The sequence below is a fragment of the Kogia breviceps genome, chromosome 1, assembly GCF_026419965.1.
Source record: "Kogia breviceps isolate mKogBre1 chromosome 1, mKogBre1 haplotype 1, whole genome shotgun sequence".
In the NCBI taxonomy this organism is placed as follows: Eukaryota; Metazoa; Chordata; class Mammalia; order Artiodactyla; family Physeteridae; genus Kogia; species Kogia breviceps.
Window position 1 is genome coordinate 170,537,005 of NC_081310.1, and position 24,208 is coordinate 170,561,212.

General features: G+C 47.3%; 1 protein-coding gene across 1 annotated transcript; it reads left to right on the forward strand.

Annotated features, from left to right (window-relative positions):
* The first annotated feature begins 829 nt into the window (after positions 1-829).
* Positions 830-22,824, forward strand: LOC131744711 (peptidyl-prolyl cis-trans isomerase E-like). Its single transcript, XM_067010865.1, has 10 exons — positions 830-860; positions 1,891-1,989; positions 3,626-3,669; positions 4,543-4,569; positions 7,557-7,638; positions 8,184-8,284; positions 10,745-10,868; positions 16,672-16,857; positions 22,144-22,286; positions 22,479-22,824. Exons 1-10 carry the CDS (start codon positions 830-832, stop codon positions 22,545-22,547), a joined length of 906 nt encoding a protein of 301 aa, XP_066866966.1. The 3' UTR covers positions 22,548-22,824.
* The last annotated feature ends 1,384 nt before the right edge of the window (positions 22,825-24,208 follow it).

The window sequence follows — 24,208 nt, forward strand, 5'->3', positions numbered from 1 at the left end:
GGGTGTAAATAAGGTCAAATGAAGTTCTGTATAGCTTATCATCCTTTCCTCATGGTTATAAGAAGATTATTTTGGATTAGCAAGGTGTGCAGAACTGTCCCATTGTGTTCTACTGTGGGAGGACCTTTATATTGGGAACAGAAGTCTAGTACAGTAGTCACAGCAGACCTTGGGTCTGGCACAGGAAAATCGGGTAAAGGGTGGCGTTGGCGTGCTTCCCAAGGACACATGGTGAGACACGCAGAACCTATCTTGCCTCTCCCTTCTTGGACTGTGTTGCCTGGGGTTTGCCAGTCCCCTCTTATCTCCTACTGTCAGTTTATCCTGCACGCAGGTCCACTTGCTCAGAATCTGCAGGTGGCAGTGGGAAAAGTTCCCAGAGATCCCAAGTGGCTGAAGGCCTAAGTGTTCTGTGGTTCCTTCAGTCCTTGAAGCGACCTTAACCTGGTCAGGGTCAATTACTCTACTTGCCCTCCCTGTCCTGCAGCAACACTTTTTTTCCCTTCTTGAAACTTGGCAGGCTGTCCTTCCTCAGGGCCTTACCCAGGCGATCCCTTTCCCTGGAATGTTCCCTGGTTCGTGCCTCTTGGCAGGTTCCCCCTTTTTCTCAAGGTATGCTTTCACCTTAAATAACTGATGTAAAGGCCCAATCTGAAGTATGTTTCCCTATTTTCGAATGTCCGCGGTTAATGCGAGTTTCTTCTATTAACGTCAGACTGTCCCTCCAAACGTAGCTTCCTGGGACCTGAGCAGTGTGGGAGCCTGCGCGCCAGTCGGTGAGGGGGCGGGGCCCAGGTAACGGTTTCCGGCGGAAGAGCTGAGGAGCAAGATGGCTGCCACCAAAGGGGTGCTCAACTTGGGTGAGCTGGCGTGGAGGTGAGGCGGGGCTCGGACTGAGTCCAAGTTGGGGGCCGCGTGGACTGGGTGCAGACCCAGGGCTCCAGGCGGCGTCTGGCAGCCCGGTCCGGGGTCTCGTGGGGGTCTACCCCTCAGCTTGTGAGCAGCGCCTGCGACCTAATGGATTTGCTGGCCCTAGCTCTGCCTAGAGCCCTTTCCCCTCTGACCCTGGACCCTGGGAGGTAGTGAGGTCTGTTATTGCGACCTCAGACCGCATCCCAAACTGTCATGCTCATTCATTCCCTAAATTCTGCAGCCCTGCCCCCTTAGGTAAAGGAACTCCAAGAATAGTTGGGAAATTGCACAAATAGCCTCATTACGCTGGTTGGTGAACTCTATGATGCTACTGTATGGCGGTGTTAACGAGACGGGTTGGGGGTTTTGGGAAATGACCACTCCATCCAGAGAGGTAAGGGCAAGCTTCCTGGAGGCACAGGGGCCAGAGATTTGAAAGATTAGGAGTTAAGCAGGTAGCTAAGCTGGAAGAGGCTGTTGCTTGAATGGAGAGCAGCGAGAGTGAAAGCCCAGAGGGGTGAAGCAGTCTAGCACTTGGGGCAAGGAGTTTGCATTGGGGAAGCAAGGAGAGAGGAGACTAGAGAGGTGGGCAGGGCTCAAGTTCTGAAAGTCTTACGTGCCATGCTAAGAATTTGGATTCTGTCCTGTGGTCATTGGTGAACTTTTGGAGACTATTTGGCAGGACAGTGATGTAATCGGATTTGCCCTTTCTTGGAATCATTCTAGTGGCTGTGTAGAGGAGAAAGAGAAACTGGAAGCAGTCAGCCCATTTAGGAAGCTGTCAAAATAACCAGGGGCTAGATGTAGGTCTGAAGAGGGATGGGGAGAGGAGTGTACCTCACAAGTCATTTGTATACCCAGAAGACTATAGGGACCCCTCCTTGCCCTCCCTGTGGCTGTCTTGCTGACAGGCTGCTGCAGCAGCCATACCAAGAGTGTGGAGGACATCGGTTCAGAAAGCACTTGGTGTCTTTGCAGATGGGCTGGCAGAGGAGATGGATGGCAAAGTTCTTTGTGCTGCTTTTATTCCTTTTGGAGACATCACAGATGTTCAGATTCCACTGGATTATGAAACAGGTGTTTATTCAGTGTCACTCATATTCAGCTGCCTAATGCCAGGAAAAGAACTTGAGACATTTTGAGTCATGAACATTCTGCATGTGGTTGGTATGTATTGAAGTTCAGGAGGATATCTCTCTAGGTCAATGTGACTGTGATCTTGGTGATGGAATGTTCTGAGGACAGCAAGGCCAGGATGGTGGTGTGGTTATGGGCTGAAATTTACAGAGACTGGCAATTTGTTGAATTTGAGGAAAGGCTTTCTCTACCTTGGAATCATTTGGGGGCTTTGATTTCTGATCATTTAATATATAAACCATATAGTAAGAACCAGTGGCCGGGGGTGTGGGGATGTGGGATGAATTGGGAGATTGGGATTGACATGTATACACTAACATGTATACACTAACATGTATAAAATGGATAACTAATAAGAACCTGCTGTATAAAAAAATAAAATTAAAAAAAAAAAAAAAACCAGTAGGAAGATAGTCTTAGAAAAATCGTAAAAGGTCTGGGTGTTGTATCACCCCACCATGCCTGTTGACCAGACAGACCTCCCTTCTTGGCAGCTATGCTTTTATTTTTGATTTTATTTTTTTAAAATTTAAATTAATTTATTTATGTTTGGCTGCATTGGGTCTTCGTTGCTGCACGCGGGCTTTCTCTAGTTGTGGCAAACGAGGGCTCCTCTTTGTTGCAGTGCACAGGCTTCTAATTGCAGTGGCTTCTCTTGTTGCAGAGCACGGGCTCTAGGCGTGCGGGCTCAGTAGTTGTGGCTCGTGGGCTCCAGAGCGCAGGCTCAGTAGTTGTGGTGCACGGGCTTAGTTGTTCCGCAGCATGTGGGATCTTCCCGGACCAGGGCTTGAACCCATGTCCCCTGCGTTGGCAGGCGGATTCTTAACCACTGCACCACCAGGAAAGCCCGGCAGCTATGCTTTTAAATAGCAGAGGGCAGCGGGCAAGCTTAGCCTCAGCAGGGGAGCCTTGGCCTCCGCTCACCTGCGTGAGTTTTCCCTCAGTTGCTGTCACAGTTATATGCACGTTTCTATTTGATCCTTGGCTGTTATTTTCTAAGATAGGAATTTTAGACCCAGCCCTGCCACTAACTTTGTGCGACACTTAAACTCTCTGAGCCTTCATTGCTTCAATGCTTAAATGAAAGGATAAGATTGGCTTTTTGGTCCTTCTACCTCTGAGTTCTATAAATTAGTAATTCGTATTGCTCTTGCTCTCCACCAACTAAATTAACTTTTTCCTGAGGCCAAGCACTGTGCTTTAATAGTCACCTAACCCGGTAGTGAAGTCCGTGCTCTGTATGCAGTTGATGCTCAATTGGAATGAGTAATTGACAGATCGACAACTTTTTCTACTTTCTGTAAGTCTTGTAAACAAAGATTCCCAAAATGCTTGGAAAGTAACATAAATCTTCCATCCTGTAGTGGTAGAATAGAATACTACAAAATTTAAAAACTTAATTCACTATTTAGTATGTTTATTTAAAACACACAAAATGACTTTAATATTTCTGGAAGCATTGTTGAATAAACCAAGAAAAATCTAAAAATTAGATTTTTGCTTTTTGAATGGCATCTGGATATGGCATGTTTCCTCCTATTGCCCACATATTAACTACCCATTTCTGCTATTATAGAAAAGCACCGAGGATTTGCTTTTGTTGAATCTGAGTTGGCAGAGGTAAGAAATTTTCCCTGGTTAGTATTTGACTAGTGTCGCTGTTGTCATTGGTTACAAAAGGTGCCACTCTCCATTTGAGTGGAGGTAGTAATTTTCTGGGGCTGCCACACAAATTAGTACAAACTTTGTGCCTTAAAAAACCCAGAAGTTTATTCTCATAACTTGGAGGCTAGAAGTCTGAAATCAAGGTATTGGCAGGGCCGCGTCCCTCTGAGGAATCTTTCCTTGACTCTGACTAGCAATCCTTGGCATTTTTTTGGCTTACAACTGCATCACTTCAGTCTCTGCCCCCGTCTTCACATGGTCTTTTCCACTGCGTGTATCTCTCTGTCTTCTCTTCTTATAAGGACACTAGTCATTGGAGTTATGGCCCACCCTAATTCATTATGACCTCATCTTAACTAATTTCATCTGCAAAGACTATTTCTAAACAGGGTCACATCCTGAGGTTTGGAAAGACCTGAAATTTGGGGGGACACTATTCAACCCCCTATAGTGGCTTGGTGGTGACAGTTGCCAAGAGACAGGAAGTTCTGGTTGAAGGAAGGCCCACAAGCCCTGGTTCAAAGTTCCGTTCATGTAGTCAGAATGTGAAAGACAGGCCCTGCAGAGCCCTGAGCCTTCTGGTCTGGCACTGCTGTTTCCTATTTCCTGTGTGGATTCTGTCTCCATAACCTGAGCACCCATCTGTACACCACCAGCTCCAACAAGCAGTTAGTACACGCTCTTTGTTAAATACCTACAATCTAGGCCGTAGGAAGGGAAGTAGCATCTTTTTTTCCAGAGCTTGTGGCACTGAGTTTTTATTTGCGTGCTAACTACAAAAAGAGCTGAACTACACACATCAACTTATTCCTTGTATTCTTTTGGCAGGATGCCGAAGCAGCTATCAAAAACACGGTATGGCTGAGAATCTTGCTTTTCACTGAAGCTGTTTTTTGGTGCTACATGGGACCCTGATGCACATATTGTGTTTCCCGTTTCCACAGTTTCAAAGTTATAGAGGAAGCAGAAGTTGCCATTATTTGAAAGTATTCACTAGGAACTGGCTGCTTATAAAATTAATTCTTATTCAGAAATCCTCCCCATTTAACATTTGTATAAATGTCAACCATCTTACTGGCCAGTCTCTCCCTGACATTTTTATATCTATGTCAGGAGTCAGCAAACTAAGTCTATGGGCCAAATCCATTCTGCAGGCTGTTTTTTATATGGCCTAGGAGCCAAATGGTTTTTATACTTTTAAAGGGTTATTTTAAAAAAAGAAGAAGAAGAACATGCAGCAGAGACTGCTGTTCTGCTGCAGTTTGTATCCCACAACGCCTAAAATATTTACTATCTAGCCCTTTATAGAAAGTTTGCCAACCTGTAGGCTAGGGCAATATACTGCAAATCGAGTGTAACTTGACTGCAAGGTGAAATGGTGAATCTTGTATAAGAGGCAGGGTCTCATGAAGTGTATGGAAGGGATTGTGGAAAACTTGCTGTAGTTGTGGCCCTAGTCAAAAATGTGAGGCTTTTTTGAGCCATTGAATAGTGAGGCTCTCATAAAGTTAAACCAATTAACAACTGAGAAAGAGAAAACCTATAGAAGGATTATGACAGGTTGGGTACTTCAAAAGAAAATGATCTGAATTCCTGTTGCTGAATTACCACAAATTTGGTGGCTTAAAAACAACACTAGGGCTTCCCTGGTGGCGCAGTGCTTGAGAATCCGCCTGCCGATGCAGGGGATACGGGCTCGTGCCCTGGTCCGGGAAGATCCCATATGCCGTGGAGTGGCTGGGCCTGTGAGCCATGGCCGCTGAGCCTGTGTGTCCGGAGCCTGCACTCCGCAACGGGAGAGGCCACAACAGTGAGAGGCCCACATACCACCCAAAACAAAAAAAAAAACAAAAAAAACCACTAATGCGTTATCTTACAGTTCTGGAGGTCAAAAGTCCAAAGTGAGCCTCACTTTGGAGCTAAAATGAAGATTTCGGCGGAGTTGCGTTCCTTCTGGGGGCTCTAGGGGAGAATGTTCCTCTGCCTTTTTCTCAGCTTCTAGAGAATGGCTATATTCCTTGACTCTTAGCCCCTTCTATCTTCAAGCTGGCAATGGCAGGGTGAGGTTTTTTTCACAGCGCATCACTCTGAAACAAAGTCCTCCGTCTCCCTCTTCACATTTAGAGGACCCTTGTGATTACGTTGGGCCCATCTGAATAATCCAGGATACTATCCTTATTTTAAGGTCAGCTGACTAGCAACATTAATTCCTTTTTGCCGCGTAATATCACATATTCATAGGTTCTGGGGACTAGGTGGACATCTTTGTTTGTTTGTTTAATATTTATTTATTTACTTAGGCTGCACTGGGTCTTAGTTGCGGCATGCGGGATCTTCACTGCAACACGTTTAGTTGCAGCATGTGGGATCTTTAGTTGCAGCATGCGGACTTCTTAGTTGCAGCATGCATGTGGGATCTGGTTCCCTGACCAGGGGTTGAAGCTGGGCCCCCTGCATTGGGAGAGCAGAGTCTTACCCACTGGACCACCAGGGAATTCCCTAGGTGGACATCTTTGGGCAGGCCATTAGTTTGCCTGCCATAAAACTCTTAAATGCTTTTGCCCTTGTTAAAAATCTTTATGGGGCTTCCCTGGTGGCGCAGTGGTTGAGAGTCTGCCTGCCGATGCAGGGGACGCGGGTTCGTGCCCCGGTCCGGGAAGATCCCACATGCCACAGAGCGGCTGGGCCCGTGAGCCATGGCCGCTGAGCCTGCGCGTCCGGAGCCTGTGCTCCGCAACGGGAGAGGCCACAACAGTGAGAGGCCCGCGTACCTCAAAAAAACAAAACAAAACAAACAAACAAAAAATCTTTATGATCACTCTTCATGACTAAATGTGAAATAAGGATGTTATTTCATGCTATCATTCAATTTTTTTCTTAATTGCTAGAAATAAAGTTAGTACTTTATTTGTCTGTTGCTAAGAACAAAGACATAGCTATAACTGTAATCTAAATCTTATTAAATTAAGGAATTCTTTTTTCTTTTTTTTTTTAGTTTTCATGAAAAGGCCCCAAACCTTTTTTTTTTTTTTAAGTATTTTATAAATTTATTTATTTCTTTTTGGCTGCACTGGGTCTTCGTTGTTGCACACTGGCCCTCTCTAGTTGTGGTGAGTGGGGGCTGCTCATTGCGGTGACCTCTTGTTGTGGAGCACAGGCTCTAGGCATGTGGGCTTCAGTAGTTGTGGCACTTGGACTCAGTAGTTGTGGCTCACGGGCTCTAGAGCACAGGCTCGGCAGTTGTGGCGCACGGGCCTAGTTGCTCCGCGGCATGTGGGATCCTCCCAGACCAGGGCTCGAACCTGTGTCCCCTGCATTGGCAGGCAGATTCCTAACCACTGCACCATGAGGGAAGTCCAACAAACCTTTTTTAAAAAGCTGTCTACCCACCTTTTCCTGGTATCAGTTATTCTTGGATTTTGAAATATTCTTAAACATATTCCATGTTACCATGTTCTCTGTCATTCTTTCATCAAACATGCCCCTCAACAGTCAGCAATACTATCTTTTTCCAGTTCAGTACTGCTCTTGTCTTTTTAAGGTGGACTCAGGTACTTGGTAACTGCGTTTACCCTTTGAATTTCAGAGTCCTGAGCTCAGATCCAAAGATTATGCCAGCACAGACCTTTTTGTTGTTGGTGGTGAAATAAAGGAAGTGTGTGGTGGCTCAGGGGCTTTCTGTGGTGAGCTTTGTGCATAGCTGGCCATTGGGGGTTGCAGGCTCCCAACTTAGGACTAATCATGAGCAAGTCTCAGGCTTCTTAGAAGTAAATGGAAGGCTGCCAGGTCTTCTTTCAACCTAACAAGGTTTAAGCAGCTGAGTTGTATTGCACTCTTTTCAGAATGAATCTGAAATGTTTGGGCGGACAATCCATGTCAATTTGGCCAAACCAGTGAGAATTAAGGAAGGCTTGTCCAGACCAGGTAAGTGGGGGCAACCACAGATACCCCATCACGTCCTCAACTGTGGACCCTGTTGCATTTTTTTCCCTGTCCTACTTCCTGCTGTGGGATAATGTGTACATGAATAGAGTGGTGTAGAGTAGAGAAGAGAATGCAGCACCTCCAAGGAAATAAATAGTTTGAGATTCTCAGAAAGCTAGAGGCCTTGTCCCCATGAAAGTCTTGCTTTGGGACATAGACATAGACTGTGCCCTTCCAGCCTTGACAAGGGCTGGGACTTCCCTTTTGACACGGCTGAGTCCTTCCTCCTTATTCTCACCCACCTCTGCTAAGAGCTGGACTTGAAGGCCTGACATTTCCCAGTGACAGCTTTCATTGCCCTGGGGAGCTCCTAAGATGTAACTTCTTTTCTGTGGCCTGTGAGAGGCACGTAGTGTGTCCATGTAGTGAGTCCACACTATGCGCCCACGAAGTGCTGACCAAAGCAGCCAAGAATTGGACATGGCTAATGAGCAGTTGGCTGATAGCTTGAGTTTCTTAACATCTGTTTGATTCTTTCCTTTCATTGTGGTCAGATGATGACTGGTTGAAAAAGTTTTCTAGGAAGATTCTTGAAGAGAAGAAAGAGGAAGAAGGGTCAGAGCCTCCCAAAGTGGAAACCCAGGAGGTGAGATTGCAGGCTGCGCTTCCAGAGAGGCTGGCGCTCTGCACCCAGCACACTTCTGCTGTGGATGGTGTTGGGGGAATTGAATGGAGAAACTGTGGGTGTCTTGTCCTTGTAGGGCACTGGGTGAGAAGTGCCTTTATGTGTGCTTGGTGTCAATTTGTGACGGCTGTTCAACGAGGGGGTATCTCAGATGAGAAAGGACACCACCAGTACCCGTCATCCACCGATCTTTCCTGCTCCATCACTGAAGACTTTGGCTCCAGGCTCCCTGTCTTCCTGCTCCTACCCTGATTCCACAGAGGCCCCTTCCCCGGGTCCAGGGCTCCCCATGCCTGGGCACATTCTCCTGCTTCTTGACATACATCTTGACCCTTGCTCCTCAGAATAATTCAGGGGCTCCTTCTCCTCTGTCCACCCTTTGCACAGTGGTGTTTCTCTGAGTTCCTTCCGTAGTGCTCGCCTCCTTTCTCCACACTGTCCTTGTGCATTTCAGCCACTTTTGTCCCTTGTCTGAGATTATCGCAGCCACTCAGGCAGGGTTCTGGTGATTTCTTTATCTCTAATCCTAGCCCTGACCTGTCTCCTGGGTTTCACGTATTTCTGCCTGAATGTCTCACAGTCACCATAAATAAACAAAGCACATCCCAAGTGGATTTCCTCTTTCCTTTCACTCTGGTCTCTCGGTGTGCCCGATTTTAGCTAATTTTGCTGCCTGCTGGTCACTCAAACCAGAAGCTTCAGTTTATTTTAATTCACACATGATGTGTTGCCATATTCTGCTTATTTTATCTTTTAAGTCTTCCTGACTCTTTCCTCTCCTCTGTTTGTTCCTACTACATTATCTTGGTTTAGCCTCCATCTTCTGTCCTGTGAATAATGATAGTAGCTTCCTAACTGGTCTCTCTGTCGCAGGCCTGCTTCCTCCTGATCTGAGTAGCCAGGAGGAGCTTTCTGAAGGATGGATCTGAGGATAATTGCTCTCCACAAGCATTTTAAGGACCTCCCTCATGTATAGGATTGAGTCTGGGCTACACCAGAGGCACAGAAGGGCTCTCCATGTTCTGACCCTGCTCATCTCTTTATATTGTAGCCCCATTTTACATTCTAGGAAACAAGAGACTATAGTTACCTATAAATCTGTAGTTACCTACAAATTTATAGTTACCTACAAATCTCATGTGTTGTTTTGTTTTTTAAAATTTGGCCGCGGGCTTCCCTGGTGGCGCAGTGGTTGAGAGTCAGCCTGCCATGCAGAGGACACGGGTTCGTGCCCTGGTCCGGGAAGATCCCACCTGCCGCGCAGCGCCTGGGCCCATGAGCCATGGCCGCTGAGCCTGCGCGTCCGGAGCCTGTGCTCTGCAACGGGAGAGGCCACAACAGTGAGAGGCCCGCGTACCACAAAAAAAAAAAAAAAAACCTTTCCAACTTAATCTGGCTAATTCCTACTCACCTTTCATCCCTCCCTCTGGGCTTGCATGGCATGGGACCCGCTATCCTAGCATTTACTGCATTGTTTTGACATTACTTATTTAATGTATTTTAAATATTGCTTACTCTTTGCCAGGCACTAATGACTTTACAAATATTTAATCCTATTGGCAGTCCTTTGAGGCAAGTACTATTATTATCCCCAAGTCTAGGTGACGAAACTAGGGCACAGTGAGGTCAGATAACTTGTGGACGTTACATAGCTCAGAAGTGGTAGGGCTGAGGTTTGAACCAAAGCTGTGGGGCTCTAGGATCTGTGTGCCTCTCACAGTTGTGGCTGCGCCTCCCTCACTGAGTAGCCAGTGTTTCAAGGGCAGAAGCCCTATCTTATTTAATAACCCTAATCCACACTACAAAGAGGTCAGACAGAGACAGTAGAGTTTTCTCTGTCAAACAGATGGGAAGGTTTCTATTGAATGTTTTATCGTCTAATCAGCCTTGTCCATTTGGAGCACTTAGCAAGGCCCACCTTCCTCCACTGTCTCCTTCCTGAGCACTTAGGCCCTCCTTGCTTCCACTGCAGCCAGCTTGTGGATACGCAGGGTCAAGCATAGAGAAAGGGGGTGGTGTTGCAGAAGTGGGTCCGTTTAACTGACTAAGGTGGGTGGGCTTGAACTGGGGCTTGAAGTTGTTGAGAGTTGTGTGTTTGGGGCCAGAAAAGCGTTGTACTGTGACTGCAGGGGAGGGTGAAGGCGAAGCGAGCTGACATGTCTGAGGCCGTGAGATGAGATAAAATGCCTGAGGGGTGAGGCTCCAGGTAGACGGTGCTGAGGTCTCCCGTCACTGGGTGTCCAGATGGGGGCCATGGCCGTGGCCTTCTACAGCCCCATCAGGGCCCAAGGCCTTCCCTGTCAGTGCTTTGCTCAGCCCGCTCGCTGCAGTGGGTTCTGGGGTGTGTTCAGAAGAACACTCACTCTTCTAGTCCGGGAGTCAGGCTGTTCTCTCTAACCTGGCCATTTCTCCTGCGTTTAGGGAGAGCCCGCTGTAAAAAAGGCCAAGTCAAACCCTAAGGTGTACATGGACATCAAGGTCGGGAACAAGCCAGCAGGCCGCATCCAGATGCTCCTGCGTTCAGACGTTGTTCCCATGACAGCAGGTGAGCAGGACTCCGGTCAGGATGGCCGGGAAGCTAGTGGCTGAGGAAGCTGCCTGGACTCCTGGGCCCTTGACTGTTTCTACCTGAGTCTATCTGAGGCATCTTGGATCCCAGCATCTAGTGACAAATGAGGCAGAACAGGCTTTTTTTTGCCATGCCACATGGCTTGTGGGATCTTAGTTCCCCAACCAGGGATCGGATGCATGCCCCCTGCAGTGGAAGCATGGAGTCCTAGCCACTGGACCGCCAGGGAACTCCCAGACCAGAACAGGCATTTTCGAAATTCCATAAAGGCTTAGGACTGTTAGAAAGAGTAAGCAGTTGAAAGTTTTGTGATTTGTTTTAATTACTCTCCCATTTGGTTTTATTGGGTTTTTTTTTTTTATAATTTTGGTTTGATACATTTTCAAATTTACAGATAGAATAAGAATTCTATACGAATAGTACAAGGAACTCTCATATGTCCTTTAACTGTTGATTAATTTACTTTTTTGCCCTTATGCTTTATCATTTTGTTTATATACATACATACATACATGTATTTTTTTACCCCCATACTAGTTGAGAGGAAGTTAAAGACATACATCATTCTTCAGTATGAATTCCCTAAGAACAAGAATATTATCTTACATAATCATAGTACAGCTATCAAAATCAGGAAATTTAACATCAGTATAACACTGTTAACTAATCTTCAGGTCATATTCAAATTTCATCACTTATCCCAACATTGTTCTTTATAGTAATGTTAACAATTTCTGTTCCTTGACAAGGAGTCACACATTGCATTTAGTGGGTGGGTCTCTTTACTCTCCTTTTATTCGTAACAGTTTCTCAGTTTTTTATTGTCTTTCTTGATCTTGACATCTTTGAAGAGACAGGCCAGTTGTTTCTAAGATTGTTTCTTGGTTTGTCTTTACATGGTACTTCCGCGTGATTAGATTTAGATTATGTGTTTCGGCAGGAATACCTCAGAATAATGTTGTTTCCTTGTTAGTGCATCATATGAGGAAGTACTCGAGGTCAGTTCCAATGTTTGTGATGTTAACTTTGACCATTTGGTTAAGGAGATCTCTGCCAGGTTTCTCCCGTGGAAGGTTACAATTTTTAAGTTATAAATTAAAAGCTAAAATTTTTCTCCTCACTATCTCCAGCCCATATCCCAGAGGTAACTACTATTGACAGTTGCTGTACGTTACCTATTTCCTTAAATATTCATAATTACTCTTTTTACCCATGATCCTTTTTGTTTGTTTGTTTCAATCTAGCTTTTTTTTTTTAATGCTTATCAAAGTTATAATTGCATACAGTTTAAAGAAAATTGTTCTTTGGAGTTTGTTACAAAACATGACATTCTTCTGCTCCCCCATCGTCATAATTTTTCTGCCCTGACAGAGGCAACATTCTTTTCTTTTAGGTGATTATTTTGACTTTTATTGCTGTATCTCTGAAAAATATATTCATGTTACTGCTACTTGATTTTTCTCAGTTTTTGGCTGTTCTGGGTCAGTTTTTCTGGGAAACAGACTCATGGAGAGGTGGATGCAGGAAGTTTATTGGGGAGTGATCTCAGGAACAACTTCTGTAAGAGAATGAATGGAGTAGATGGGGCAAAAATAGAGTAATTGACCAGCCTTGCAGTCACACAGAGACCTCAGCTGATCCCACGGGGAGTTTGGGAGCTTGGCTATCCCTCCAGAATATCCAGCTTTGAATTTTAGGCCAGGGGGCCAGGCTTTTGTGCCCTCACATGGACCAGTCATGAATTCTGGCTGATTCCCAGGAGTGGTGAGGCAGCTCTCTTTGGCCAAAGGCATTTCCCGGATGGGACCCATCCTGGGGCTGGTAGCATCCAACACTCCTGGGAGGTGAGGGGGTGAGGGAATGCGGGTCTTGGTCTTGGAGAGGATCTGTGGGCTTAACCACAGCATCCCCTGCAGTCCACCCACTTCGCAACTCAGATCCGCTTACTTCACCTGGGAACGGCTCCTCCAGGACTCTGGTTGGTCTCCTTTTCTGGGGAAATTTCTAGAGGAATGTTCATGGAGCTATAATCCCATCGCTGCTCTTGGTCTCAGAACCACAAACGATACTTGTCATCTCCCTCCTCTACTTTATTCCAGACTCCTCTCACCCTCACCTCAGCTGGCTTCTCTGCTTGTCTACATGGCTTACCTGATGAGGTGACCTAGACCTTTATGCAAGGGGATTTGAGCTTCTGGTCATTGTGCCCTTCTCAGGCCATGGCTGCCCATCAAGACTGGGCAGGGGAGTACAAGAGAGGTCCCATGGGCTCCCCAAACATATTCTGACCAGCCCTGTTGTGTAACAGCAGACCTACCTCCTAAAGACCAAGGTCAAGAATCCCACCCAGATGATGACTCCTTTCCTTACCTGCTTGTCTCCTGGCACAAGAAGCCTGAAGTGATCACCCAGTGGTGTAGCTTAAAGTGTAATGGGAGTCTGGTTGTCTCCACTGGTGAAGGTGTGCCCTCTAGGAGCCAGGACCTCTAGACCCACAGAGGCTTGAGTTGCAGGGATGGAAAGTAACAGGAGTGATGGTAACCAGGACCACTCCAGCTTCTACTTCTTGGTTCCTGGACCCCCAGGGACATAGCACTCACTAATGAGCACTGATTTAGGGCTATCCTTACAGGAAATCTTCTTTTTTGTTGCGGAGCCATTCAGCCTGCAGGATCTTAGTTCCCCGACCAGGGATCCAACCTGTGCCCCCTGCATTGGGAGCATGGAATCTTAACCACTGGACTGCCAGGGAAGTCCCCAGGATATCATTTCTGATATCCTAATACTGTCCTTCATAGAAACCTTTCTCCCCCTAATCTAGAATCATGCACTGTGTTTGTTGTGTCAGTTTAATCTCCTTTAATCTGGAACTGTTCCTCAGCCTTTGTCTTTTATGACATTGTCATTGTTGAAGACTCCAGGCCAGTTGTTTTATAGAATGTTCCTCATGTGAGTTTGTTTCCTCATGATTAGATTCAGGTTATTTTTGGTATTCTTTGCAGTACTCCAGAAGTGACATGTCTGTCTCCCTGTCACTAATGTTGATTTTTCCATTACTGGTGAGGGTTACTTGCTTCAGGTTGTGTCTGCTAGTTTGTCCTACTCACAAGGTACTTTTATTCCCCTTTGTAATTGGTAAGTGACTTTTAAGGAGACACTTTAAGGCTTTTCACCTGGTGATTTTTGGTATTCTGTTTTTGATTCTAGACTAAGTCAATTATTACCATGATGGTAATTTTCTAATTATTGCTCCCTCTGTATTAAAAACATTAGCATTTCTACATTTATTCTAATTAGCCTTCTGCTATGAATAAGAGCTTTCTCTTCTTCCATCCCCCTTCATTTGTTTTGCGCTAGTAGCCCGTGTGTTCGTGTGCACTCGTGAGTCTTTTTATTCATGTTCTTCTCCGTTACACTCGCTCACTCGTCAGTTGCTCAGACTGTCCTAAGTTTGGCCATCAGGAGCCCCCTCAAGTCTGCTCCTATATCATATCCATTTGACACTCATTTTTTGAGCATTTCCTTACTTTCTGGTACAATAAAAAGATCTGGGCTTATCTGGCACTCTCTCGGCTCTGACCCTGGAATCAGCCATTTCTCCAAGAAGCTCCTGTTCCTTTTAGTAGGAAATAATAATTAGAAATCAAGATCCTGAGTAGGTACACTGCTTCTGGGGTGTCATTGATCCTATGCCCTTTCAGCCTTTCAGTAGGAAGTGTGTGTGTGTGTGTGTGTGTGTGTGTGTGTGTGTATCTTTAAGTCATGAATTCATACTGATACTCTAATTTCTGTCTAATACTACATATTTATATCTCCTTTCTCCCACAACGAGAGCCTTGGCTCCCAATAACATCAGTATATTCACATACTGTTTATTCCTACAGTACAAAATAGTTTCAGAATTGCTACAATTGTACCACTACCAACAAACAGTTATTTTGCAGTTCTTTTTCTTCAGTCTGTAAAGGGTCCAAATACTGTGTTCAAAGAGTTCTTAGATTCCTTTCTTTCCTTCTGTATGGCTAAGTTATCCATTTAACTTAAGTTCTCACTTGTTTCTCTTTGTGTTCCGTCTTAGGGGTTCCACCCCCACCCCAGCCTTATTGATTTAGTTTTATTTTTTGAATGAACACTGACAGGCTCAGAAATCAAAACTATACCGAGAGGCACACATGGAGTTTTGTCACTCCCTCCCACTCCCTTCTGCCCCTATTCCCACCCACCTTCTATGAGTAACCAATTTCATTAGTTCCTGGTTAACCCTCCTTTTGTTTCCTTTTGCAAAAATGAACAGATACAGGAATATTTCCTTATTTCCTTCCTTCTTTCACAACATGTAGCATATTGTGTATTCTCTTTTGCACTTTGCTTTTTACACTAAACAACATATCCTGGAAAGCACTCCGTATCATTTCACAGAGATCTCCTATTCTTGTTCATAATACTTCACAAGGTGGACATACCATAGTTGATTCAACAAGATTCTGGTGCATGCGCATTTAGGTTGTTTCCATTATACTGCAGTTACAAATCATGTGTCTGTGGATTTCATATCGTTGAAGGTATATCTTCAGGGTCATTCCTAAAAGTAGGGTTACTGGGTCAAAGGGTAAATGCACAGGTAGTTTTGTTAGATATTACCAAATTCTCCTACAAAGAGGTATCATTTTGCATTCCCTCTAGTAATGTGTGGGAATACCTGTTTCCCTGGCTTCACTCACAGATTGGGTTTTTAAGTTTTTGAATTTTGGCCAGTCTTGATAGGCAAGAAATGGAGTCTCAAAGTATTGATAGTTTTAATTTATGTTTTTCTTATTATGATTGTCAAAGAATATCTTTTTTTTTTTTTTTTTTTGCGGTATGCGGGCCTCTCACTGCCGTGGCCTCTCCCGTTGCGGAGCACAGGCTCCGGACGCACAGGCCTAGCGGCCATGGCTCACGGGCTTAGTTGCTCCGCGGCATGTGGGATCTTCCCAGACCAGGGCACGAACCCGTGACTCCTGTATCGGCAGGCGGACTCTCAACCACTGCGCCACCAGGGAAGCCCAAGAATATCTTTTTATATATTTAATGACTTATAACAAAAACTGTCCCCTCAAAATGATTTTTTTATGTCTTCTGTCGCTTTTTTGTTAAGTTTGATCATTTTTTTCCTTCCAGTTTTTAAGAGTTCTTCATATATGGGGATATTAGATTTTCTGTGATATATGGTGCCAATGAATATTTCTCCGAGTTTGTCATTTTTTGTTGTTGTTTTTACTTTGTTTATGGTTTTTTTGCCATGCAAAATTTGTTGAATTTTTTTTTTAATTGCCCCTGGGTTTTGAGTGATAGTTGGAAAGTCCTTCCTTACACCCAGGTTATAGAAGAATCCAACCCATGTTGTCCTCTAGTACTGATAGTTAATTTTTTTCTTTACATTTAGATATCTGATCCATTTGGAGTTTATTCTTGCAGTGAGGTAAGTTGTAAATCCAACTTCACCTTTTTTCAAATGTTTGTTCATATGTCCAAGCACCATTTTAGAAAATGTCCGTTTTTGCCCCAACGATTTTAAGATGACAACTTTTATGAAATACTGAATTTTATGTACCTCGGTCTGTTTCTGGACTGTCTGTTCTATTCCCCTGGTCTGTTCAGTCTCTTTGTGTGCCATACCACTAGTAAACGTTTACTTCAAGTGAAGGTAATATATACTTTCTTAGATTCTGAGAGCTGGAGGTTTAACGATCCAGTTAGATATTTTTAACCCCGGCACCTTTGCCTTTCTCGGCGCCAGAGAATTTCCGCTGTCTGTGCGCCCGCGAGAAGGGCTTTGGCTTCAAGGGCAGCAGCTTCCACCGCATCATCCCCCAGTTCACGTGCCAGGGCAGCGATTTCACCAACCACAGCGGCACTGGGGGCAAGTCCATCTACAGGAAGAAGTTTGACGATGAAAACTTCATCCTCAAACACACGGGACCAGGTGGGCCCCGATCGGTGGGGGGTGATCGGTGGGCCGGGCTGGGGCTGGATGATGGCTGAGTAGGGGGAGCAATGGGCTGTGGTTCTGGTCTCCAGACTCTGCCACCCAGTGAACAGAGGAGAGGCGTTCAGCCTGGCTCGAGCTTTAGGCTTCTAAAGGTTTTTTTGTTTTTTTATTTTGACTTACTCAAGTTCACGCTTGCCTCCTTTTAAGAGGAAGAGGCATATAGCCTGGTCCTGCTGCTACAGTGACGTGTTATTACTGTTTTTGTAACTTTTTATTTTATGTAAATCCAAGTTTACCAGAACAGAAGAAGGAGCCCCTTCCTGTAAACCTTTATATGCAGTTCACCCACATCACCAGTTGTTTACTGGTGACCACCGTTCCCCACTTATTCTAGTCTCGTTCTGTATATATTTATAGACAATGTCTATTTGGGGGCAGCCATTTGAGAGTAAGTCAGAGACCTCACGCACTCTCACCACTAAATACCTCATTGTGTTATTTCCTAAGAACAAGGGCATTTTTAGTACTACCACAATATATAGTTATCAAAAGCAGAAAATCAACACTGTCACCTACAGTGCACATTCAGGTTTCATCGTGGTCACAGTAATGTCCCTTCCGAGGTATTTATAGTTGAAATGTATCATCCGCTCACACAGTCGTCGTGGTCCAACCCCTCCCCTTCCCCACCCCCCAAACACTGTCGTTTGTCTGCCTCCTCATATCCCAGGCTCCACCACCAGCTGTGCTTCCCTCACTCTTGCCTCCCAGCCGCACTGCCTTTTTCTTGCTCTCTCCTGCTCACCTGGTACAAAACTCCCATGTACTGGAGAAAAGCACATGCCCACGCACCGGATCCCCTTCAGGTTGAGGAGGCCAGCCCAGCAGTCCTCGCAGGTCGCTGACTGATCCTCGTCCACAGTCTGAGAAGAAAGCAATCCTTTTCCTCGACCCTCGGGTCTCCAGCGTTGCCCCCTCCACCCTCCCTCCCAGCTAATGACCTTGCTTCTTATCTCACTGAGCAATAGGAACAGTGAGGAAGACCTGCCGTCCTCTTGTCCTCGGTTCCCATCAGACCCTGGTCCTCCCCTCCTTTCCTGCGTCCTCCAGTCCCCCTCATGCCGCAGCGCTGTCAGCCTTTAAAGAAATAAAATAACTCTCCCTCGACCCTGTGTTCCCCCTCCAGCTGCCACGTTAATTCTCTGGTCCCTTTTTAGCAAAACTTCTTAGGAGTTGTGGAAGCTCATGGCCTCCGTTTCTTTCCTCGGCCCCCTCCAGTGAGACTTTCTTCCCCCACCACACCTTGCTCTTGTTGAAGATGCCGACAGCCTCCATCTCGCCAGCAGCCAAGACTCGGCCCTCTTTTTCCACCTCTCAGTAGCACTCGATACTAAGAATCACGCCCTTCCTGGACCCCTTTCTTCACTTGCTGGCAGAACACCTCGTCTTCCACTCTCTTTGTGCCTCATAGGCAGCTCCTCTTCAGTCTCCTTTCCTTTCTCCTCCGCCCCACCTCCAAGTTGTTAAAGGGACTCAAAGCTCAGCCCTGGTTTTTCTTCTCTGTCTACACTTACTCTTTTTTTTTTTTTTTTTTTCGCGGTACGCGGGCCTCTTACTCCTGTGGCATCTGCCGTTGCGGAGCACAGGCTCCGCGGCCATGGCTCACGGGCCTAAGGCGCTCCGCGGCATGTGGGATCTTCCCAGACCGGGGCACGAACCGGTGTTCTCTGCATCGGCAGGCGGACGCTCAACCACTGCGCCACCAGGGAAGCTCCCTACACTTACTCTTAACGGTTCTTAACTCATTAGCCTCACGCCCGCCTCTTAGAACTGATACTTTACTACATGCTGAAATGAAAGTCACAGCTAACAAACATATCCTGCCCATACCTAATTTTTTAAAAGTAGTATTATAACATAAAGGAAAGTAATTTAGAATAAAATAATACGCATTTCGGTATTCAGATGCTTGGACACAACTGCATGTATGGAGTATTTAAACACGTGAACTTCTGCCTGGAGCAGGTTAGCAACGTGGACTGACTGACGCTGGCGTGTCATGTCCCCAGAGTCACGGCAACATGATTTTCTGAAACAGTGAAAATCTCTTGGTAATATTCAGAACAAAAAGAAAGTGACTGTTCCCTCAGTTTATGTGGTAGGCCCATTTCTGAAAAATTCGACATAATAAATCTTTGGATTTACATGTAAAATGGAGTTAGGTTCTAGGCTTAGATCATTATAAACAGATACTTGTCATCTGCATGAATGTTTGTCTGGGCATTGAAAAGTCTAAGAGGAGTTAGAATAATTCTTCATTAGGTGGGACATTGCAGGACATGCCTGCTTCCTCCCCAGTATTACTGACAACCAAAACCATGCCTTGAACTTTCCAAATAGCCTCGAGGGGGCAGCATTACCCTATTTAGAGTCACTGCCCTAGACAATCCTGTCCCGTCCCGGGGCTTTCCCTCATGTCTGCTGAATTTCTCTCGCCCCCATGTGCGTCTCGCTGCTGCTCTCCCACTGTCTTCCCTGGACATCCCAGCGGGGTCGCAGACCTCACGTGCCCAAGCAGCTCTTGCTCTTCAGCCCCGAGCGCTTCCTCCCCATCTCCCCTGTTTCAGCCACCATCTACCCGGCTGCTTGGTCAGAGGCTTAGGACTCGTCCTTGCCCCCCTCCTCTGTTGCCTGGATGGCAGGTCCATCTGTCTTCAGCTCACCTCCTGGTCCAGCTGCTCTTCACCTTCCTCCGCCACCACCAGCGTCCCCGAGCTCGTCTCCCCGCTTCCACTCTTGCCTCTTCCCCCCGCAGAGTCTAATCTCTGCGAGATGGTCAGAGCAGTCCTTTTTGAGAGTAACTCTCATCACATTGCTCTCCTGCTGAAGACCCCCCGCGTGGCGCATCTCACGTAGCGTTTGGCCCTGCGGGCCGGCTGACCTGGGCCCCGGCCCCTCCCCAAGCTCGTGGACTGTGCTGCTCAGCCTCTCTGCCCCCACTGCAGTCCGGCTATTCCTCAGACACCCAGAGCTCACTCCCCCCAGGGCCGTGGCAGGTGCCGGCTCCTCTCCTGGAGGCTTCCTCCTCCAACACCCACAGGCTTCACCCCTCATCTCCTCTGGGCATTGCCCACAGGTCATCTAGCCCAAGAAGCCTGCCCTTGCCTCTCTGTCAAAAAGGGGCTCTCCTACCATCTCGCTCTTCTTTTTAATCAGCTTCATTTTTCTTCACGCACTGGTTACCTGAAATCATATTATAAATTTACTCTTTTACTTATTTATTGTCTTATTTCTCCTGAGAATGTCAGCCTCATGGGGGCAGGACTTAGTCTTTCTTGTTCACCATTGTATTCTGGAACAGTGTCTGACACATAGTAAACCTGCAGTAAATATTTAAATATTTAAAACAGATATTCACAGGGCCAATCCATTATGTGTCAGGCCCCTGATCAACTCCGGCCTGAAAGTAGAGTGGGACTCGGTCCCCATCTGAAGGGAGCACACGTTCTAGAGGCCCAGCCATGAGGGGTGGGGTTTCTTGTTGCCACAGATGAACTGCAGCTCCTCATGCTACACTCCAGCAGCCCCTGCCAAACCTGGGCCTTTTAGACTAAACTCAGATGTCACTTCCTCCAGAAAGCCTTCTGTGATACTGTCACCAGTGTGTGTGTGTGTCTGTCTGGGGTGACTGTCTTTTGTGCTGTCATTCACTGAGCAAACATCTCTGCCACTAGGTTTCACTATTTCAGAGCATAATTATCTTTTTTTTTTTTTTTTTAACAGTTTCATTGAGATAGAATTCACATACCATTCAGTTCACCCATTTAAAGTATACATTTCGGGACTTCCCTGGAGGTCCAGTGGTTAAGTCTCCACGCTCCCAATGCAGGGTGTGTGAGTTCGATCCCTGGTTGGGGAACTAAGATCCCGCATGCTGCATGGTGTGGCCAAAAAATAAAAATAAAGTATACATTTCAGTGGTTTCTAATGAATTTACAGTCATGTAGCCATCCCCACATATAATTTTTTTTTTTTTTTTTTTTTTTCTTGTGGTACACGGGCCTCTCACTGTTGTGGCCTCTCCCGTTGCGGAGCACAGGCTCCGGACGCACAGGCTCAGCGGCCATGGCTCACGGGCCCAGCCTCTCCGCGGCATGTGGGATCTTCCCGGACCGGGGCACGAACCCGTATCCCCTGCATCGGCAGGCGGATTCTCAACCACTGCGCCACCAGGGAAGCCCCCCACATATAATTTTAAAATGTTTTCATCACTCCCAAAAAGAAACCCCACACTCTTTAGCAGTCATTCCCTAATCCTCTTATCCCCCAGCCCTAGGCAAACACTAATCTACTTTCTGTCTTTGTGGATTTGCCTATTATGGGCATTTAATGTAAACAGAATCATACAATTGTAGGCTTTTGTGACTGGCTTCTTTCATTTAGCATAATGTTTTGTTTTTAAAAATGTTCATCTACAATATAGCATGTATCAGTATTTCATTCTTTTTTATTACCAATTAATATTCCACTTATGGATATACCACAGTTTATTTATTCATAAGTTGATGGACATTTGGGTTGTTTCTATTGTTTGGCTATTATGATGCTGCTGTGAACATTCATATATAGGTTTTTGTGTGGGCATATGTATTTATTTCTCAAGTATATACCTAGAATTGGAAAACTGTGTGTTTTTTTGTAGATATCCTTTATCAGATTAAGGAAGTTCCCCTTTATTCCTAGTTTGTTGGGTGTTTTTATCATGAAAAGGTGTTGGATTTTTTTCCTGCATCTATTGAGATTATTATGTGGTTTTTGTCCTTTATTCTATTGATACGGTTTATTACGTTGGTTTCTGGATATTAAACCAAGCTTGCATTCCTGAGATGAATCAATGTTTAACTTGTGAGTGACTCTTTTCTGCTAGACTGTGGACTCCACCAGGGCTGAGACCAGTGTCTCCAGGGTTCAACAGGTGCCTGGTTGTGAAGTAATAGGTACTTGTTGAATGAATTAATGAAAGGACAAACCAGTATAAAATGATTGAAACAACCATGCTTAGCGTTTCATTGACTATCAGTTGAGTGGAAGACAAGGCATCCGAGACTCTGTACGTCCCAGAGTCTGAGCCTGCCTGACTGAAAGGCTGACAGCAGTGTGCACAGGCATCCTCTGAGGGCCAGACGTCCCAGCAGCACTTACGCCCCTCCCCCTACTACCAGACGTCCTGAGGGCCGGGAGCAGAGTGGAGGGAGCCGACGTGGTCGTTCTCTCCCCCAGGCCTGCTCTCCATGGCCAACTCTGGTCCAAACACCAACGGCTCCCAGTTCTTCCTCACGTGTGACAAGACGGATTGGCTGGACGGCAAGCACATGGTATTTGGGGAGATCACGGAAGGCCTGGATGTCTTGCGGCAGATTGAGGTGGGCGGCCGCCCGGGCCCCCAGTGCACAGCTGTGTGGGAGGGCAGGAGCTGGGGCTCCGGGGCCTGGAGAGAGAGGTCACTGGCTGCTGCTGCTGCTGGGGCAGGGGTCGGGGCGGGTGTCCTGAGCTGCCCTTTCCTCTGCACCTTCCCCCCCTCCCCTGATTCCTCCTCTTCTGTTTTGCCTGCAAAGGCCCAGGGCAGCAAGGACGGGAAGCCCAAGCAGAAGGTCATCATCTCCGACTGTGGGGAGTACGTGTGAGAGGGCAGCTGTCAGCCCGGGGGACCGGCAGCCAAGTTGTCCCGTTGGCAGCAAGCAGGGCTTTGTGTCCTGGCCCTTCCTTGGGGGCGGCGTGGGGCAGCTCCTCTGCAGGCCGGCCTGGGCCTCCTCTGGCTGTTCCCCAAGTGGGGCCGTGGGCCAGGGTGCTGCCCTCCACACCGTGGACGGCTGTGTGTGCTCTTTCCAGGCCAGGGCCTCTCCTGGGCCCACCTGTGTGGATCTTGGCTGTGTCTTCTGGTAAAATTAATCCTAGTTCTTGTACTGCTGCCACGCAGCCAGGTCCCAGGTGTTTTCAGAGGTTGCACCTGTGACTGACCTGTCCTGCTGCAACGGATGACGGACGGTAGCACCTCGCGTGCTGCTTCCCTCCCCTCCAGGCTGGCCCAGAAGGCACACCCTTGTCAGACCACTGCAGGGCAGCAGAGGTCAGAGCTGCTGTAGAAGTGCCTCTGTCTCCTGTCTCTGACCTGCTGCCAGGCAGGCGAGGTGGGTGAGCCAGGCCCCGTTCCTGCTCTCACGCCTGCTGGTCTTGAGTCTAATAGGGCACAGTGGTCCGTCTCAGTGACCCGTTCACTTATTGTTCGTTCGGTGAACCAACAGTCAGAATTGTACTACAGCAGAATCCAGGGCCCTTCTTTTGCCAGGCCGTGAGCTTGGTGCCGGGGAGACACAAGAAGCCAGAGGTGGTTCCTGCCCCGCCCCCAGTCCCACCTGGAAGTTGCACTCCAACGCTGAGGTCTGTCACCTGCTCTAGGCTCGCCTGTCACCCACAGCAGCCAGGCCACCTCGCAGCAACCCGCCGTGCCGAGGCTGAGCCCCGTCAGGTGCTCAGTCACCAGCAGCCTCTTCCAGGGCTGCCACCTGCTCCCCTGCCGCCTGCGAGTGGCTGTCTGGATCGAGTCTCAGCATTCAGAAATGCTGCGCTGGGCTGCTCCCCTCAGCCTGTGTCTCATTTTGGGCTGAGATCAGGTTGAGTCGGGGGGCTGGGGCAGCCTGCTGGCCCCAGTGCCCCCAGGTCAGTTGCTGCGGAGGGGTGGGTGCCAGGCCTCCCTCTGCTGCCCTGTGCCGGTCTGGCTCTCTGCCTTCAGGTGGGGCTTCATCCCCCTTCCTGGCTGGGGCCCTCACTACTTAACAGAGGCGTCCCTCTCACTGGTGGTCAGCTGTGGCTGTCAGAACACGCAGCAGTCGGGCTTCCCTGGTGGCGCAGTGGTTGGGAATCAGGCCTGCCGATGCAGGGGACACGGGTTCGTGTCTCGGTGCGGGAGGATCCCGCATGCCGCGGAGCGGCTGGGCCCATGCGCCATGGCCGCTGAGCCTGTGCGTCCGGAGCCTGCGCTCCGCAATGGGAGAGGCCACAACAGTGACAGGCCCGCGTACCACAAAAAAATAAAAAATAAAAAAGAACACGCAGCAGTGAGGCCAGGAGAATGCCAGCCACTCGGGGCTGGTGTGATGTCCGAGAGACAAGGGAATGTGTGTGAAGTCCTCAGAGTCAGCATGGCTGGCCCTAGGGATGATGTGGGGGGATGGGGAGCAGGCTGGCCTGAGGCCCCATGAGGAAGGCTGGTCACAAAGCCCTTGTGAAACAAGGGCATGGTGGGGGCGGAGGGACTTCGTCACTGGACCTCCCTGATTGCTCTGGG

Bases quoted from the DNA above. Each gene is read 5' to 3' on its own strand.
- LOC131744711 (XM_067010865.1), top strand. From the start codon at position 830: ATGGCTGCCACCAAAGGGGTGCTCAACTTGG. The intron at 4,570-7,556 runs GTATGGCTGAGA...CACTCTTTTCAG, and splicing joins AAGCAGCTATCAAAAACACG to AATGAATCTGAAATGTTTGG. The intron at 22,287-22,478 runs GTGGGCGGCCGC...TTGCCTGCAAAG, and splicing joins ATGTCTTGCGGCAGATTGAG to GCCCAGGGCAGCAAGGACGG.